At 38.5% G+C, this 20,719-nt stretch overlaps 1 protein-coding gene across 1 annotated transcript in view; it reads right to left on the bottom strand.

The window, feature by feature from the left end:
- LOC128699381 (cuticle protein 7) overlaps window positions 1–8,287 on the bottom strand; it is a 29,957-nt gene extending 21,670 nt beyond the window's left edge. Inside the window, exons 1-3 of the mRNA XM_053792055.2 lie at window positions 8,218–8,287; window positions 7,137–7,226; window positions 5,902–6,039 (exon numbers count right to left, since the gene is read on the bottom strand). Of these exons, the coding sequence (XP_053648030.1) occupies window positions 5,902–6,039; window positions 7,137–7,226; window positions 8,218–8,226 (237 nt within the window). The 5' untranslated portion in view covers window positions 8,227–8,287. The remainder of the gene's footprint in view (window positions 1–5,901; window positions 6,040–7,136; window positions 7,227–8,217) is intronic.
- Window positions 8,288–20,719: the final 12,432 nt, after the last annotated feature.

Below are 20,719 nucleotides of genomic sequence, written 5' to 3'. Positions count from 1 at the left end.
TCTCCGCACGTATGCCGTATTCTATTCAAGATTGATGGATTGACCACATCGACTCAAGGTTGAGGGACTGATTACCTCATTCTCCTCCTGTTCTTCAAGATTCTCCTTTGTATGGACTGATGAAGCCACTGTGTGGCGAAACGTTTCCTCAATAAAGATACCCAAGAGTTGCACATGTGTCTAATTTATCAACATGTCGGTTCTCTGAACCATTCATCTACGTCCCAGACTATTGAACATCTTACCAGAAGATATCAGATTCACGGCTGGAACAAATGTGGAAGTCTTCAAGAGGAAACTGGACAAGTATTTTCACCAGGTGCCAGATCAACCAGGCTATGATGGATATATGGGGCAGCAGGCCTCCAGCAGCATCAGGCTAGTTGACCAGGCAAGCACCAGACGAGCCTGGCTCATGGCCAGGCTCAGAGAATAGATTAACCTTCGAAACTCTTCAAAGGTATATCAAAGGTAGCAGCTGTATACCCCCCTCCCTGGAATGTAGCAGCTGTATATCCCCTCCCCGTAATGTAGCTTGTATTTCCCCTTCCTTGAATTCTGCACTTGTTTCCTAATACAACCTGTATATAATGCACGAGAGAGGAGAGGGAGGAGCTCTTAGTAGTATATATCTGCTCTCCTGAAGAGAAAGCGGAAGCGTTTCTGACTCTGGCAGCTTGTTGCGTGTGTCTTTACAGGATAAACATAGGAACTCTTGCAACATGTTGCGTGTGTTTGCAGAATCAACATTGTGACGGTCTTTAGTGCACAAAGAATTAGCTGTTGTTTCAACTTATGCAATTTAAATTTACGTAACTGTAGCCACATTTATTGCGTGTCGCGCAGTAAGAACTAGTGTTCAGTAGGTACTGTGTTGGTAACTAAGACATCTTCATTTGTACTCAAACGTTGCAATTTGTATAATTAATCTTGGTCCCATCCAGAGTCGGGTGTGTGTACAAGAAAGTTTGGCAATTTTTGGGTAAAAGTTTGAGGATGGAGATGAGGGAGAAATTAGTCTCCCTCCAGCCCCCTCCTCATTGGACCTTCGCCCATTGTTGGAAGCATCATGGTAGTTTTCAGTCACTGTATGAACTGTCAGAGCCTGTTCTCATGGGGCAAGCAGCCGCGACCACCTTTAGTAGGAGAGTAGTTATGCGATCATCTGCTTTCTTAGGATCAAGAGAATAGAGACGTTCCTTCAGAGATCGTGCCAAAGGCACAGAGCAGGCCACACTTCCTCAGTCAAGGCAAATTTTGTTAAATAACAATCTTTTCCTGTAGCTTCTAAAGAAGTGCTTTGTGATAGTCCACCACATCCTGTAACAAGGTGGAGTCGATTTATCTCAACCTTTTATCATTCCCCCTCTCACTGAAAGAAGAATAATGGCAACCCATGTTGTTCTCTCTTACCTGTACCTTGGACCAGGCTGTTGCTGCTGGCAGCCCACTGGCAAAGAAAAACTATATGGCCACCCACATCTCCATCCCCGTATCCTGTCTTTTCCCGCTACCTCGCCTTTAATTATCCAGGAAGATTTGAAGAGTAAAACAAACGTCATTTTTTTGTGTTGGGGGGGATGCACAATATTAAAAGTGTTATGGTAATATTTTGTGCCATCAACGACTGGCTTTCACTAATTTGTCTGCTTTGTTGAGTTTTGGTTTTCAGGCCTCTTTGGTTTTATGCTTGCTTTGGAAACAACCGTACTGAGAGTAAGAGAGCTCTCGAAAATGGTCACAGGTATCTTACTATTTCATTTACTTGCATAAATTTTCTACGATCCTGAGACTAAAGCTGTCCATAATATTGGGATTTCAGACTGTATCCTTCCTATAAATTCGTCTGTTTAACTTTGTCATAATTATTGCAAACATTGTTCTTCACTTACCAAAGATCATTAGATATTCTTCCTTTACTTCCTGGTAGTTCATTCCCCTCAATTTCTTTACAAATCTTGTTTTGAATTTCCAGACTTTTCTGAGCTCCTGGACGTGCCTGCACGTATATAGTTGTGTTTCTGGAAGTCCAGACACGGATCCTAACAATCTATTATGTTAAGTTTTCTGACATAACTGGATTCTAGCCTCACGGGTTCTGTCATACCTACTTTAAAACCTGTAAATGGAGAGAGCTTATACCTTTCGTATATATAGCTCATGTAACTTAACCACCACCCAGAGAAAGAATAAATACCTTTGATATATCTATGGCTCATTTGTGTCTTCCGTCTATGGTTCCTTGTTCTGAATCCCTCCTTTGTAACACCTTAGCCTTCAACATCTGTGTTAAGAAATAGTGGCAAACTTCGTTAATGAACGTCTCGGTATGGGTCAGGTTGCGGGGAGAGAGACGGTACTGGTTGAGCCAAAATACATAGTTTATTAATGACTTCATGTTTCAGGGAAGATTTTGTAAATAATATAGTTGACGGGGAGCTTCTAATGTGTGTGTGTGTGTGTGTGTGTGTGTGTGTGTGTGTGTGTGTGTGTGTGTGTGTGTGTGTGTGTGTGTGTGTGTGCATATGTGTGTTGTTCCGAATAGGTAAAACTTACGATATTGGCTTAAATAGCAACGCTCATCTTGCCGAATGAGGCAAACGAAAATTTGTGTATGCAATAATTTCGCAAAAATCATTCTGAACCTAACGAAAAAAAATATATTTCATTGTGTTTGTTTATTATTAAGTTATTGCAAACTTATCTAAAATATATTTAGTTGGATTAGGCTAAATTAGATTGAACTTGTTATAATGTTAGGTAAGTTTTCTAAGGTGCTTTTGGTATAAAATTATTAATTTTTACATTAACATAAATGAAAGATATATCTTTAAACGTATAAGAGAAAATTTTAGAAAGCACTTAATTTTAAACGAGTTGACTCACGAAATCGTAATGACACGATTGCAAACAAACCATACCACGGGCGGGATTTGAACCCGCGGTCAGAGAGTGGCTAACGCGACGGTCTGGAGTTTTGAGACTCTCTGACCGCGGGTTCAAATCCCGCCAGTGGTATGTTTTTTTTTAAACGAGTTCTTGATAATTGACCACTTTTGCCTATTCGGCACGACATACACGTGTGTGCGTTTGTAAATATATATATATATATATAAAATATATATATATATATATATATATATATATATATATATATATATATATATATATATATATATATAATGTCGTGCCGAATAGGCAGAACTTGCGATCTTGGCTTAAATAGCAACGTTCATCTTGCCATATAGGACAAGCGAAAATTTGTGTATGCAATAATTTCGCCAAAATCATTCTGAACCTAACGAAAAAATATATTTCACTGTGTTTGTTTAGTATTAAATTAGTGTAAAGAAATCTAAAATATATTTAGTTGTGTTAGGCTAAAATAAATTGCTCTTGTTATAATAAGGTTAGGTAAGTTTTCTAAGTTCCTTTTGGTGCAAAATTAAATTTTTTTACATTAACATTAATGAAAAAAATATATCTTTAAACGTATAAGAGAAAATTTCAGAAAGGACTTAATTTTAAACGAGTTCTTGCTAATTGACCAGTTTTACATATTTGGCACGACATATATATATATATATATATATATATATATATATATATATATATATATATATATATATATATATATATATATATATATATATATATATATATATATATATATATATATATATATATATATATATATATATATATATATATATATATATATATATATATATATATATATATATATATATATATATATATATATATATATATATATATATATATATATATATATATATATATTATAATGTGTGTGTGTGTGCAATAAGATCACAGTAAACAGGTGATTTCATTGTTCTTTGATAATGTGAGTAGTCACGAGAGCGCGTGGAATTTCATTATCCTTTCACAGTGGTTGTTTTGTGTGTGTGTATATATATATATATATATTGTGTGTGTGTGTGTGCTTTTATATATTGTAGGTTATGAGTGTTGTTTAGCTATGGTGAGAGGAGACTAGCAAACCTCTGTACACGATGATACAAACTCATTCTAGTAATAATCTGTGAAGCTTTTCTAATCAATATAACGTTCGTTAATATAAATTACAAAAATGGTTAGTTATGTTAGATAAAGATAATTTTGTGCAAAAAATATATTTTGTATAGAATAATAATATACACCTGAAAAAACCCTAGTTATATAATGATAAAAACATTCCACGAAGGTGGACTTGCCCCCTTCAAAGTGTTTCCAAATTCATTGAAAGCCTGTCTGGGGTATCTTGTAGACTGGGGTATCTTGTAGACTGTCTGGGCAACGGGTAGCGAACCACTAACATCAGGTAGAAGAGGCTTTGGTAACCCTTTCTTTCTTACTTTTTTTTTTTAAGTTTCCAATCGTAATGTTTAAAATTTTAGAAGATACCGTTTAAATTGTGTTCAAAGGGAAGTGCCGTCTTCACTACTGATTTCACTAGTGTTTCTGTTTTGACCGATTTATAATAAGAGCATATTTAAAACGGAATTATCATTGTTAATCTCATGCTGCTACTCGCGCTGAATATTCAATGAATCATCACATGTAATGCTCACTCACGTTTGCGTGTCCTGCAACCCACTGGCATCGTTAGTTCATAGCCTTGTAGTCTCTGTCATATCTGTTTTTGAAACTATATAAATTTCACTTTCACAATACATTTTCCATTTTCTTCCTCTGAATATGAACAAGTACTTTTAACATCCATCTTTCTCATTGCTTCTTCGGTTTCCCGCTCACCATGCTACCTATCCTTCTATGTCAGGTTGAGGGAGTGCCGATGAGTGTACTGGTGACGGACGTAAGGCTGAGGTAGATGTGGATGATATTCAGGTTAGGGAGAAAGACAGGACGTGGTGACCAAGGGGCGAAAATTTAGTATGTTGCTTTTCACACTTAATATAGACTGATCGTGAGATTCTTGCTGAAACGAGAACTTACCTATTTAAAGCTTTGTCTACAATTATTTTGAAGAGACAAGAGGATTGATATGAAAAGTAGACTCGGTGGTACGAGGGTGCTAGGAAAAAAAAAGATCGTTATTGTAGAGCGGAGACTTGCTGATGTAATGGTGAGGAAGAAAGATCTTTGTGGAGAGGAGGCTGCTAGTGGTACGTCGGAGCTGGTTGGTATCCGTACTGGGGCCTGTAGGTAACGGGTGCCCCATACTGGTGGGGGTACTGCGCCTGCCCATAGTATTGAACGTCAGCTACGAAGCCCTTGTAGTGGTCTGCTTCATATTTTACCTGATGATGGGGAGGACACTAAATGTAGACATAAGATAATAGGAAAATTGTAGCAAGCCTGTAGGCCCATGCTAGGCAGGGCCTAACATGGCTATTTGACTAGCCTCTCATTTCTTTAAACTATTCATTGTTTTCTCTTCAATGACACTACTCTATATTTTGTTCCATTCTCATCTACACCGTTATTGGGAGTCCATTTCTCTCGTATGTTCTTTCTAAAGTTGAATTTCGTGAATTTGAATTTATTGATGTATATATGATAACACACTTCAGGGAGCCTCCTGGATGCTAGTCATCGGCTTTTTGTTCAGTGAAGGAGAGGATAAGTATAATAAACCGTATTTATCCTTTCCTCCTCTGGATCGAACCTGAGTGCCTCCCACTCCCCAGATGCTATATTACCGCAACATGTTAAGCACTGTCCCTTGATTAAAAGAACTATGTTTGATAACAGTATCCATGAGTACGTTAGTTGCAGCGACATTTTAAAAGGGAGGGACATGGAACACCAAGGAAGGGAGGGAAGGTGAGGAGAAGAAAGAGGGGAATAAGGCCAAACAAACATTGTTAGCCGGAAACAGACACTAGGTAAGGTATATTAAAAGATCTGAGGTCTTACCGTCTGTTTGCGACCGTCGGGGAGCTGGACAGTGTAGGAACCCCTGACAGTGTTTCCATCAGACTGTTCGTTTTGGCCGAAGTTGGTGCCGGCGTAGTCGTCCTGAACTCCGTACGTGAACGCGTACGGCTTTGGCTCCTAAAACCACGTGTATGAAAATGAATGTTGATAAAATCGTCAGATTTCATATTAATTATATAAACTGAAAGTACAAAACAAATAACGACTTTGAAAAACTACGGATTAAATTAATATAATTTTAAAGGTTTTGCTCTGATGCTTGTGAAGAGTTATTGCTCAAAGAAATTAAAGCTACCATCCCTCTTTTCTTTTGGGATCAAAAATTATTGTCAAGCATTTCAGTCAGTTTTATAAGTTTCTTTTAACATTAATTATATAATGGGTTTTTAATTAATCCTGGTAATTTTTACCTAGTGTAATACTTTATTTGTGTAGGATGTTTACGTACGTTCCTTTTGTCTGTTAATTTTATCCTTTTTTTTTGGTGTTGCATTAATTTTATCTTTTTTTGTGTGTTGTATAATTTTAGCCTTTTTATGTTACGCTTCTTCCAGATTTTAATATTTTTTTGTTTTATGGAGTGGACCAACAAGGTAGCAGAGGTCTCGGTCAAAATACAGGAGAAATTTTCTCCATTTCTCATGGCGAACAATATATATTCCATCTCGCAAAACTATTTAAAAGCATCTACAAGCATTTGGGATGTTAGTCGTGTCATTGACTTTGATAATGTTTGAATTGTCTTCCTTATCATTATCTCGAGATGTTATATAGTAAAGGTAGTCCATTTCTGTTGCATTTAATATGATTCTCAGGTCCTAGGCTAGATATCCTGCGTTTGTTTCATGATTCTCAGGAGCTAGGCTAGATATCCTGCGTTTGTTTCATGATTCTCAGGAGTTTGGCTAGATTCGTGCGCTTGTTTCGTTTATGGTCTTCAGAAAATTTATATTTTTTTGTCATACTGTAGAGTTAGATCTACATTTACTTATGTTAAGAGACTTGGACTAAATTGTAGTTTTATGGCTTGAGTAGTTTACAGATAAGCTTCAGTTTGATTCGGCAACTCGACAGCGTTTCGGTATGTCTTGGATCATTATTAAGCACGAGTGGGAAAAAGTGTAGAAAACCGAAAGTCACTTAACTTTCTATCAGTGAAATGATTATGTTTAATATAGCACTTGTGCGTACAAGGATAAACAGATATTGTTTACCTCTTTGTAAGTCTGAGGCTGGATGTAGGAGTTGGATGCACGGGCGGAGGCCACAGCCACCAACACGCCCGCCACAGTCAGTAGGAATACCTGGGGGAGAGGGGAAGATAACGACTGTTAGCAACTGTTTGAGCAACACATCCTAGCAGTAACATGCACAAGAACTGCAACTTAACACCTTGAAATTCAAATAGATAATTACTTTTACACATAAACCCAACCATGTTACAGATTTTGATAATGGAAAACTCATTAAATTTGATAATTATATTAAAATTAATTGTTGAAACGAACTCTATTGCGGCAGATTATAGCATTAATTTGTCAGAAGCAATTTATAATTTCAGCACCATAATTTAAATCCATAGCCAGTTGAATTTGACTATCTGGCGGACAAGTCAAGTTGCGACGTTTTTATCTTAGTCATGTACATCATTCCAGCTGAGGAGGTTACTTCTTATGAAAATTTATTAATAGTTTAGATAAAAGTTATAGACATTAGTTGCAGCCCCAATGTTTCCGGGGTATATAATTGGTATGCACTAATAACCCATTTTAACGGCAGGTAAAATTGCGGATCTGGAGAATATACAGATAGCTTTGATTGCTTTATAAATTCAAACATTTAAATTCCTAAAACTATAGTTTCATTAACTGGATTGAATGCTGGAAAGAAATGTTAAATTTATTCTTGGTAAATACTGAGAATACTGGCTCCATATCTGCATACTGTAATTATTCAGTAACTAGAGGCATGTTGCAAAATATTCCCCCCCCCCCAGTGAAAAGCACTAGTTCAATAAGTACACCGAGGTAAATATAATAAACATACTAAGTTCCTCGGGATAGTTCTTGATTAACCTGGCTGAGGTGCTCATCCATTCAAACTGTGTACGGCGAGTAACAACGGCCAGTCAACCAGGCTGTCAACCACAAGGCATGATCCAAGACCAGGCCGCAGGGGCGTTGATCCCCTGAACCATTAACAGGTAAAGTGATGACCGCAAAGAAGAAGCTATAAAGGACACTTTATACCTTATTTCTTGAGGTGCAAATGAGAGAAGGTAGCGTGTTGGATCACCTTGCACATGGTAGGAGTGTAGAGATGTATTCACACGGGGTGAGCTATGACCAGAATGTTGCCCTCTGACGCCTCTCCCTCTATTTATAGGTCTTGGGGCAGCTGGCTCGCCCTTCATGGTTCTGGCTTTGTTGACATCCACCCTCACCTCCAGCTTTGTTCTCTTCATACCTCTATCACTACCACCCTCACCCTAACATCCATACCACACCATCCTCACCCCAGCATCCATTACACACCCTTACTCCCAGCATCTGTACCTCCATTCCAGCATGTGTTCCTCTTCCACCTCCCTCACACCCCTACTGCTACAGCCTACCTAGCAGTGAATATAGATACTTGTGTGTTAGCCTAATGTTATGGGTCATATGCAGGGAAAAATGTGTTAAATAACTCCAGTCCATCCGAAATGTCCTGTGTAACTCCAGTACCTGCTGGAAGTGTGGGTTAAAAGTATCCTTGTAATTAATGATGTTAATTTAAAAAAAAAGCCTAACATCCATACCACCACCACTACCAAACATTCATACCACCATTTTCAACCACCATTAAGAGAATCATTATATGCATATTCTTTCAACAAACCGGCCGTATCCCACCGAGGTAGGGTGGCCCAAAAGGAAAAACGAAAGTTTCTCCATTTACATTTAGCAATATATACAGGAGAAAGGGTTACTAGCCCCTTACTCCCGGCATTTTAGTCGCCTCTTAACCCTTAAACGGTCCAAAGAGACTGGCGTTCAAATTCGTAGTGCTACAAAAGTAGATCTACTTTTTTTTACATATTTTCAAATATAACAAAAAAAATGTAGATAAAAGTTTTTTTTACACGTTTTCAAATGTAAAACAAAAAAGAAGATCTTCATTTTTTTACATACTTTCAGATGTTGAAAAAACGTATATATACGTTTGGACCATTTAAGGGTGATTAAAACACGCATGGCTTACGGAGGAAGAATTCTGTTCCACTTCCCCATGGAGATAAATAAACTAGAACAAGTACTAGAAAGAAAATAAAGAAAACCCAGAGGGTGTGTATATAAATGTTTGTACATGTATGTGTAGTGTGACCTAAGTAGAAGTAGCAAGACTTACCTGAAAATCTTGCATGTTTATGAGACAAAAAAGGACACCAGCAATCCTACCATCATGTAAAACAATTACAGGCTTTCGTTTTACACTCGCGTAGCAGGACGGTTGTACCTCCCTGGGCGGTTGCTGTCTACCAACCTACTACCTAGTTATATATATATAATGTATATATATAAAATCATAAAATGGTTTTAACTATGACCATAATTTGTAAAGGGTGGACCAGTAAGCCAGATGAAGGTCTCGGTCAAATGCCCAAAAGCTCCAACGGCGGGTTATCATTTGATTCAGACCCGAGTCAGAAAACACTCGTCCTGTTTCCTGACGAACCTTACCCTTATCAGAATCATTGCCTCCCACATCTGCAATAGCACTTACTACATGACGTGTTAACCTCCGCCCATAGTTCCCTTTCCAACACATGCAACGTAAATAAAGTACACCAGCCTATTAGACCTATGTGTACTGTCAGCCAGGTAATCCTTTCATCCTTTGAATTTAATGTATTGTCATTCAGCCCTTTCGACCTAAAAGTATGCGTATTTTGAGTCGTCAAGCTTTTTCGATGTGCTTTGTCTATCGTCAGCCAGCCCTTTCTATTATCCTAGGTCCATAATCAGCAAGTCAGCCCTTCTCGACCTAGGTGCTGTGAGCCAGGCTGACGGTGTGAGTGAAGGTGTGTTGGGAATGTGTTCAATGTTAGCACTTAACCAATAGAGGTAGCCACCAATTGCTCCTCGCCAAACAAGCCAATGCGAGTTTTGTCATGAGTGCATCTGCACTACGGTGTGTGAATGTTGCCTGCTTTTAGCCTGGATCGAGTGTCGTGGCAACTTGCATCAGATCTGCAGTTATTGAAGAGGGTTCCAACAAAGCTGGCAAACAGATACCCACGAAAAATAAATCTTGAAAGTTTTAAATAATAAAATTGATATATTTACTTGAATTAACTTGGAATAAGACTCTTGCACATAAACAAACATGGCAACCTAAGCTTGCCTTACTAAATTTTCGCGAACTAATATAGCTTTATGGAATAAGTATAATTTTTCATGGAATGTATATGTTCTTTTTCAACCAGTTCGCTCAGGCAAGTCAGATATTCTTAAAAATATATTTTTTTCTTTGTTTTCCTTGTGGATTGATAACTACTTTTACGAGAATTAAGAATTTAATGTGCTTATGTTGCGAAATTAGATAACCGTTTGAAAGTTGTATATCTACTTGTGTGTGTGTGTGTGTGTGTGTGTGTGTGTGTGTGTGTGTGTGTGTGTGTGTGTGTGTGTGTGTGTGTGTGTGTGTGTGTGTGATATATATATATATATATATATATATATATATATATATATATATATATATATATATATATATAATGTATATGTATATATATATAAAATGTATATAATTAATATATATATATATATATATATATATATATATATATATATATATATATATATATATATATATATATATATATATATATATATATAATATATACACACATACACACACAAGTAGATAATGTGGGTGTGTGTAATATGTATGTAATTTCTCTCTGTTGTTTTTGTGACTTAGTAACAGTTTGATAATGTAACTTGTTTTTATGCACAAGATGCAACTCACCTGTGTCATCTCCAGCTTCCACGACACTATACCACAGACGGGAAGCTCAAATGGTTTTCCATGGTAAAGGGAACTCGGAATGCTTTTGTCAGCTGTATTCTGGAAAATTCCTGCTTGATCCTGCGAACCCAAAGCCCTCTTTTGGCCCCCCCCCCAAAAAAAAAAAAAGGTTAAATCGTAAACCGTGATTCTGCCTCAAACACTCCACGGCAAGTCTGTGTTTGAATTTGGTGAAATGCAACGTGGGTGAGAAGGTTGGTCGTGCTAAGTGTCATTGGTGTGAGAGTTTGAGGGTCGCTACGACGTACAGAGTAGTATGTTTGAGTGTTCCGAAATACGTTGTCATTTAGGAGAATGGTTGATTTTTCTTATCAGAAACCACTCTTACGGCAGTTAAAACGCCACACTGACACGAAGTCGGTTACTACGGATAAAAAAAAAAAGAAGTCTAAGGTTAGGTAAGGTTTGTCTGGAAACAAGACAAGTGTTTTTCCTGACGCGGGTCATAGTTATATGATGACCAGCAGCTGGAGCTGTAGATGAATGGTTCAGAGAACCGACATGTTGATAAATTAGACACATGTGCAACTCTTGGGTATCTTTATTGAGGAAACGTTTCGCCACACAGTGGCTTCATCAGTCCATACATAGGAGAAACTTGAAGAACAGGAGGAGAATGAGGTAATCAGTCCCTCAACCTTGAGTCGATGTGTTCAGTCCATCAATCTTGAGTAGAATACGGCAGATGAGCGGAGAAGCAGCTTATAAACCTCCTGTTCTTCAAGTTTCTCCTATGTATGGACTGATGAAGCCACTGTGTGGCGAAACGTTTCCTCAATAAAGATACCCAAGAGTTGCACATGTGTCTAATTTATCAGCTGGAGCTTTTGGTTATCTGACTGAGGCCTTCCGCCACCTTACCGGTCCACCCCTTTAAAAATTATATACGTATATTACACAAGTCTTGAAAACAAACACGCTCCTGCAGGTAGAGCCTCGTTGGCCAGGTTACAGTGGGTGGTTATAGGGGCCTGATGGCTGCAGGTAGCAATAGCTCATGTGATCACGTGTGCTCATTAATTAGGATGTCTGGCCACGAACCGGTACTGGAGATGTGGAAAAACACTCGAAGTATTGTGTGTGTAATTGCTCAGGTTGATCGAGGTTATATTCGGAATCCTGTTAATGTTTTTTTAGCCGAGTGTATACAACCTAACTAGTGACGATGTGGTTAAAACTGTTCTCAGTACCCATCGTGTGGTACATGAGATACAAAAACTTTCGGGTTAGTGACAAGTCACAAGTGGGGTCCCCCAAGGGTCAGTTCTTTGACTTATCCAATGTACCTCCCTATTTATTCATAAATTTTATATGTAATCATTGTTATAACCAAAACACAGGTGTATATTACTCATCTTTCACTACATACACGCAAATACAAGAAAATCTCACCTCATCAGCTGTCTCCCACTAAGGCTGGGTGACGTAAAAGTAAACACCTTCACCATCATTTATTCAGTAGCGATCTTTCCAGAGGGGTTTTCAGAGTGCAGGTGCTGTACTTCCCATCACCTGGATTAAAATCCCGCTAACTAGGTTCCTTGAATCTTTTCTAAATGTTACCTTGCTCAGACTCCCCCCCCTCCCCACACACACACATACACATACACATACACATACGCGCGCGCGCTTAATGGGTACTCAAGAATTTTCCATTTAAAACTCTTCCCCTCGCTCCAAACCCTTCTTGGCATCCTCTGCCTTCTTTCCCTTATTATCTTGTGTTCATACGTTGGGCTCCATGCGGCCATCAGTAACAGCCTGGTTGATCAGGCCTTGATGCTCCAAGAGGCCTGGTCAGTGACCTGGCTGCAGGGAGCGTTGACCCTTGTAAGCGTCTTTCAGGTATCTCTTGTCTTTATCTTCTTCACCCTTCCGCTCTTCCCTTTTATTCTATCCCTTGTTCTTTTAATCTAACTCATATCCTCGTCATTTTCGTCCTTATTCCTCGTGATCGTCATCGTTTTCCTCACCTTTCTCTTCTTCCTTTACTATCCAGCTACACAAGCACCCACTGAGGGTAGCAACATGTTGACAGCAGGGTATGCATGCTTCCAGGAAATAGTCATGCAAGCAGAAATAATCATCCTAAATATGCTTGTGCTGTTTAAAGTGCTAGACTTGACGAGATTGTTTTACTCTCAGCAAGAGAAACATCTCTTGTGTTGTGAAGTGCGGAGAGCATCTGTGTTACTCCACATCAGTCTGTCTTCAAAATACACCGTTTGTTTTCGAATGCGTTTACGTGCGTCAGTATACGAACGCTCTAAACGGATGCCAAGAATAAGAATTAATTACGCATAGTTAACCAACAATAACCGAATTACATAAACGGCAGTGTAATGTCTAGCCGTTGTTAAATTCATTGGAAACATGATGAACAGGGAAGCCTGGGTCGCGAGAGCAGGAAAACACTCGAAACAGACTTCACATAAAATACCCGGGCGGCGTAAGGCTAGGCTGCAGAGAGTGGCTGGTGTTTGTGGCTGCCGATATAAAAATGAATGAAGTGTGCGCACATGCGTGGAGGCACATTTCAAGCATAGATCACCTCGATAGCCAATGATTTATATTTAATCAAAGAAACTTCTTAGGTTCATCTCCTGAACGTCTTCAGTCCCAATAAATTTAGGACTACATATACTTAAAAAAAAAAAAAATACCTTTAAGAGAGCAGGATCAGATTAGTCCTAATAATCAGCTGATGTGTTATTGCTAGTTTATTTGACATTTATCTGGTAATTTCCTTATTGAAGATACCCTGAGCATTTTTGTAAAACCCGTTTAACTTAGTTAAGCGGAATTTTTTTTTATGTATTGTATACTAGTTCCGTGTTGCATGTGTTTTATTTAGCATTCATTCTCGCTTGCATTCATTTTAACTCGCATTCTTTCTCACACTCATTCTTTCTCAGTTGCACTCCATTGGATTCATAACCTTGCTCGTACTTACGCTGACTCATCTTTGTTGTGGATGGTACTGCTAAAGAAAGGAGACACCTACAAGCTTTTATTGGAACAGTTTGTCTCTTGATGTTAGAGCGAAACGTTGCCTTAATGGAAATTTTTTTTCAAACAGCGTTTCTCTTCTTCACAGTTGTTTGCAGTACTCCCTTTCGATCCTGGATCGTACTTGTCAGTGATTCCTAAACAATTATGAACAGCACTCTCTTCTGACTTGTACTCGTGAAAGTTGGAAAATGGTGAAATTAGCGGGAGAACTCTAATTTCATGAGCTTCTTAAATAAAACTGTGGAATTTTCTCACCACCTGGGAAAAGTAAACTTTAATTCCCACGAGAGTTAGAAAGAGGTAAGCGGTTTACGTCATGCTTTCAAGTTGAGGCACTACAAGTAGAGTATAGTGGAATATTAACGCCATTCCGAGTTGTGTGCCTTGAGCTGTGGGATTCCTTCTGTTGATCTCATTTTTATCTCCTGTGGTTATTATTGTTGTGGAAGACTTGTTTTGGTTCGAAAAAAAAAAAAAAAAGATCCCCGGGGTTCATATGGGCTTGTGTCATCATGGATATGTCATGGTATCCAAAGTGTTTGGACCATGGTGTGCACCGTCAGTTGGCACACCGTCACTTAGCGTACTGTCAACGGTACTTAGTTGGATGAATCTTATTGTAACCAGTTAGCCGAGTGGCTTACGCACTAGCTTGGTGTTTTACGACTCACTCGTCATGGGTTGAAACTCCAACCGTTCCATGGTTTGTAAAGATGCACGTTGCAGAGCATGTTTTTAAAGGGATAAAGTTTCGCTCTGTATACGGTCTTATTAAATCATAGCTTGACGGCGTTTAGTTCGACGCATAGTTGAACGATATCATAACGTCACTCTACATTAATTCAACCTTCTTGGTACCAGCGTGACAAATTTTTCCCAAGGCATGACAGCCATAATTTTTAACATATTTGTCATTTATGCAGACGTGGATGTAGGTGCAGATGTACAAAAAAATAGCTTAAGATAAAAATGAAAATGAAGAAAAATATGATGGAATCTACAGTAAAGATAGAGAGAAAGAGACAGAGCAGGGAGTGAAAAGGCAGTGATATTTCGGAAGGATAGAGGAACACAGGAGATGAAATTGAGAAGGGCGTAATGAGATAAAAAAAAGTCTGTACATGTCAGCGATTATAAAAATTGCAAGAAAATGAGCAGAGAGAGAGAAAAAAGAAAAGACTGATTCATAGTAATATTTATTATGTACAGGAAAAACAGAAAATGAGATATGTGAGACTAAATTATGAGGGGAGGGGGGTGAGAGGAAAATGAGGGGAGAATAATTATATAGATTAGTGAGAAATGATGGGGGATGGGGGGAGATGGAAAGAGGATAGGGCAGAGATTAATTACACTCCTAGAGTGTTGATAATTTCATCCCTTTGATAACAGTAATTAGCAGGTGAGGCGAAGCCGGCCTCTGATTGGTGGAGTTGCCACTCATGATCTGAAGGTCTGCAGGCGTGTCTGGAGACACAAGTATCACTATTATCATTATTACTATTATTAATGCAATCATGGAGAGGGCTAAATCCGTATAGGCTGTACTGAACCTGGGGGAATGGGAGGCTGATTCCATACAAGGAAAGAATACTTGAATCAGAGAAGATCGCTTTGCCTCTCAGATATATAATCTGAGCCACATAACGATCAGTAAATATTATTCTGGAGGTAACCATTATGCAGGTGACAATAGTCGACAAGTAGCCTTTGTCGGGTAATCTGAGTTTAATTAACAGCCCAGTGCAGGCTGCCTTGAGCATATTAGTCACATCTTGCACATATAAGAATTAAAGAATAAAATGGCATAATACCGTGACTGAAACAATACACAAATAACTCGCAAATAGGAGAATGAAACTTATGACGTTTCGGGCCGACTTGGACCATTAAATATCAAACAAGCGAGAAGGTAAGGGAGCCAGCAGCAGCAGCATGAATTGTAGCAGAAACAGCTACAGCAGCAAGTGTAATTTTTGCCCGTGTTGTGGGGCGATGTCGGTGGCATTACCTCTGGAGCCTACCGTTGGTGGTCTCAGGTCATCGCATGCTATAGCCTCTCTATTCACTTGCTCCTTTTATCACTGGATTGGAGCTGCTGGCAGGTGGCTCTGTCGTATATTAATGATTCTAACTTGGAGTGGACTCTACGGGCCTAGATTATGTTCCAGGGGCTGTCAGTCTGTATTCTTGATGAGCGGAGTGGGGCTTCAAGGGTTCATTGAATGCACTCCCTGTAGTGAGTAGAAACTGAACTCTGATTCCAGGAACGTAGACTGCAATTACTGGAGCGTTGAATGAGGCTTGTAGATGACGTGAAGCTCCAGAGACCTGGAAAGGGGTTAGGAACAACGAAAAGTGTGGAGCTGTTAGCATGGACTGGAATTCTTGCCTTGTGAACTGGAGTTTAATGAACGCTAATTGGAATTACAATTGGACGTGGCTTCTAGGAACAAGGACTGGTGGTACTTGTGGTCATATTGAGTGGTAGTTGAGAGATTCATGAAACAGCGAAAGCCTGTACTATGACTACGTTTTACTCAAGGGGGATGGAAAGTGGCTTTATCAAGCTATCCATTAGCGCAGTGTTGATATAAGAAAGACTAGCGCTGTTTCCTTTCTCGTATAATTGTCGGCTCATTGCTTCTTCTACATTGGGTAGCTCTTTTGTGGTATAGTGGTTGTTAGTGCGTGGTGATCCATTGATTGTTAATTTGGTAATTCAGTATTTGAAAGTTTGTGGTGATCGAAGGGCTGCTAATGTGTGGCGATTCAGTGGTTGGTATTATGTAGTGATCCTGTGGGTGGTGATATTATATAGTGATTCAGTAGTTAGTAATATTCTGTAGTAACCCAGCGATTAGCAATTGTCTCTGGTAATCCAGTGATTACTAAAATTCAGTAGTGATCCATTGATTAGTAATACTGTGGTGGTCCAGTAAACGGTAGCGTTGTGTGGTTGTCAACTGAGTGGTAGTGTAACAGATGGGTAAATGGTAGTGTAGTCAGGTGGACAGCGTGGATTTGGTGTTGATAATTATCATTCTGGGATGATGGAGAGTAAATAGTGTAAAAAATAATGAAATGGGTGCAGCGTTCCTCTGCAATTTTCTCCGTTATGTTTACAGTGTCTTTAAGTCGCTGTGTTTTTACCTGAAGGAAAGTAAGTGAAAGTGCAGTGATTGTTGTGATTTAGTGAGACCAGAGAGCTCATTGGTTGATTGGTCCAGTGGATGAGCGGTTGATGTAAGCAGATTCCACTATCAAACTTCATATGAGTGAGGTGAAAGTGTTGAATGATGATTTTTTTTCTTTTTGGGTCACCCTGCCTCGCTGGGAGATGGCCGACTTGTTGATATATATATATATATATATATATATATATATATATATATATATATATATATATATATATATATATATATATATATATATATATATATATATATATACTTTCAATTTTCTTCTTTTGCACACCCTACCAAATTCATCCACCAATCTCTGCAACTTCTCTTCAGAATCTCCCAAGAGCACAGTGTCATCAGCAAAGAGCAACTGTGACAAAGTGGGAGTTGTCACAGTTGCTCTTTGCTGATAACACTGTGCTCTTGGGAGATTCTGAAGAGAAGTTGCAGAGATTGGTGGATGAATTTGGTAGGGTGTGCAAAAGAAGAAAATTGAAAGTGAATACAGGAAAGAGTAAGGTTATGAGGATAACAAAAAGATTAGGTGATGAAAGATTGGATATCAGATTGGAGGGAGAGAGTATGGAGGAGGTGAATGTATTCAGATATTTGGGAGTGGACGTGTCAGCGGATGGGTCTATGAAAGATGAGGTGAATCATAGAATTGATGAGGGGAAAAGGGTGAGTGGTGCACTTAGGAGTCTGTGGAGACAAAGAACTTTGTCCTTGGAGGCAAAGAGGGGAATGTATGAGAGTATAGTTTTACCAACGCTCTTATATGGGTGTGAAGCATGGGTGATGAATGTTGCAGCGAGGAGAAGGCTGGAGGCAGTGGAGATGTCATGTCTGAGAGCAATGTGTAGTGTGAATATAATGCAGAGAATTCGTAGTTTGGAAGTTAGGAGGAGGTGCGGGATTACCAAAACTGTTGTCCAGAGGGCTGAGGAAGGGTTGTTGAGGTGGTTCGGATATGTGGAGAGAATGGAGCGAAACAGAATAACTTCAAGAGTGTATCAGTCTGTAGTGGAAGGAAGGCAGGGTAGGGGTCGGCCTAGGAAAGGTTGGAGGGAGGGGGTAAAGGAGGTTTTGTGTGCGAGGGGCTTGGATTTCCAGCAGGCATGCGTGAGCGTGTTTGATAGGAGTGAATGGAGACAAATGGTTTTTAATACTTGACGTGCTGTTGGAGTGTGAGCAAAGTAACATTTATGAAGGGGTTCAGGGAAACCGGCAGGCCGGACTTGAGTCCTGGAGATGGGAAGTACAGTGCCTGCACTCTGAAGGAGGGGTGTTAATGTTACAGTTTAAAAACTGTAGTGTAAAACACCCTTCTGGCAAGACAGTGATGGAGTGAATGATGGTGAAAGTTTTTCTTTTTCGGGCCACCCTGCCTTGGTGGGAATCGGCCAGTGTGATAATAAATACATATATATATATATATATATATATATATATATATATATATATATATATATATATATATATATATATATATATATATATATATATATGTCGTGCCGAATATGTAAAACTGGTCAATTAGCAAGAACTCATTTAAAATTAAGTCCTTTCTAAAATTTTCTCTTATACGTTTAAGTATATATTTTTTTCATTAATGTTAATGTAAAATTTTTTAATTTTGCTCGAAAAGAATCTTAGAAAACTTACCTAACCTTATTATAACAAGAATAATTTATTTTGGCCTAACCCAACTAAATATATTTTAGATTTGTTTACAATAATTTAATACTAAACAAACACAGTGAATTATATTGTTTTCGTTAGGTTCAGAATGATTTTGGCGAAATTATTGCATACACAAATTTTCACTTGTCCTATATGGCAAGATGAGCGTTGCTATTTAAGCCAAGATGGCAAGTTCTGCCTATTCGGCACGACATATATATATATATATATATATATATATATATATATATATATATATATATATATATATATATATATATATATATATATATATATATATATATATATAGCCGGACTTCAGTCCTGGAAATGGGAAGTACAATGCCTGCACTCTAAAGGAAGGGTTTGGGATATTGGCAGTTTGGAGGGATATATTGTGTATTTTTATTCGTATATACTTTTAAACTGTTGTATTCTGAGCACCTCTGCAAAAACAGTGATTATGTGTGAGTGAGGTGAAAGTGTTGAATGATGAAAGTATTTTCTTTTTGGGGATTTTCTTTCTTTTTGGGTCACCCTGCCTCGGTGGGAGACGGCCGACTTGTTAAAAAATGTAATGTGTATATATATATATATATATATATATATATATATATATATATATATATATATATATATATATATATATATATATATATATAATATATATATATATTATTTTATGTAATATATAGATATATTACATAAAATAAGTATTGTAGTCGTTGATGCTTAGAATAAATGGAAAAAATAATGGATACACCTCAATAAAAGTTTACATGTTCACATATTCCTTTGCGCAGAGAGAAAATGCCATGACAGATGGTTCATCTCAGGGAGAATAATAATTTTTTAGTTTCATCCTGTAAAATACTGGTGTTTGCAGTGAGTGCGGGTAGCGGGTTGCCGTACGTCACTTAAGACCACAACACACAAGGTATTCGTGAAAGTTTGTTAATCAAGACTCATTCTTGTTTTCACTTTCTTAGAGGTGAGATACTGAGGACCATCCCTCCAGCCTATCTTTATTCAAGGCCTTTCTTCCTGAGGCTGGAGAGACCTCGCGAATCCTATGTTTATAATGCTTTCCTATGAGGCTGGAGAACACCCATCCCATCTTCAACACCCCCCCCCCCCCTTCTGTTCAAGGCCATCCCGTCTTCGGCTGGAGATTCTCCATCCCCTCTCTAACGCTGTCGTCCTTAACTACCCCTTTTAACAACCCCTTCCCATTCATCAAGAGCTTCAGGATAGCTGCATATAGATTTGCCCTTGGTGAGAGATTCCTGACCACAGACACTGCCTCTCCCTGGGGCTGGCTGGTGCTGCAGTCACATTGTTGCTGGTCCGTACACAGTTTGCCAAGCATTTGAACAGTGATGTAGTTTAGCGTCTTTGTTTGGGTTCTCTTGCTGCTGAAGAACTTAACAACACTGGCGCCTGGACACCCCCTTTACTCATTGTTCCACTGTATACTCTAAGCACTCATCTTCCACTGTACATATCCCGCTCACACATTCACTGACACACTCGCACATATTAACACACTCGCGCTCACATAAGCACACGCAAGTTCACAAACTCACACTCACACCAGAGTATCTGCAGTAGCGTTCCATTAAAAGTCTCACAGCACTCGGAAATGATATAAATCCATTTATCAATAACTAGTAGTCAAAGAAGGCCAGTTCACTTACATATACTAATCATAGAAAGCGAACTAAAATTTGCAACTGATAATAAAAAAGAATAAAACGATTGCATAGCAAATTAATTACGGTACATCAATAAATAATTCGGTCAGTATTTAACTCAGTGTCGGTCTTGAAGAAAAAGTTATTAAA

The sequence above is a fragment of the Cherax quadricarinatus genome, chromosome 61 (assembly GCF_038502225.1).
Source record: "Cherax quadricarinatus isolate ZL_2023a chromosome 61, ASM3850222v1, whole genome shotgun sequence".
Lineage (NCBI taxonomy): Eukaryota > Metazoa > Arthropoda > Malacostraca > Decapoda > Parastacidae > Cherax > Cherax quadricarinatus.
Note: the sequence above shows the minus strand (reverse complement) of the source record. Positions and strands in the feature narration are given on the sequence as shown.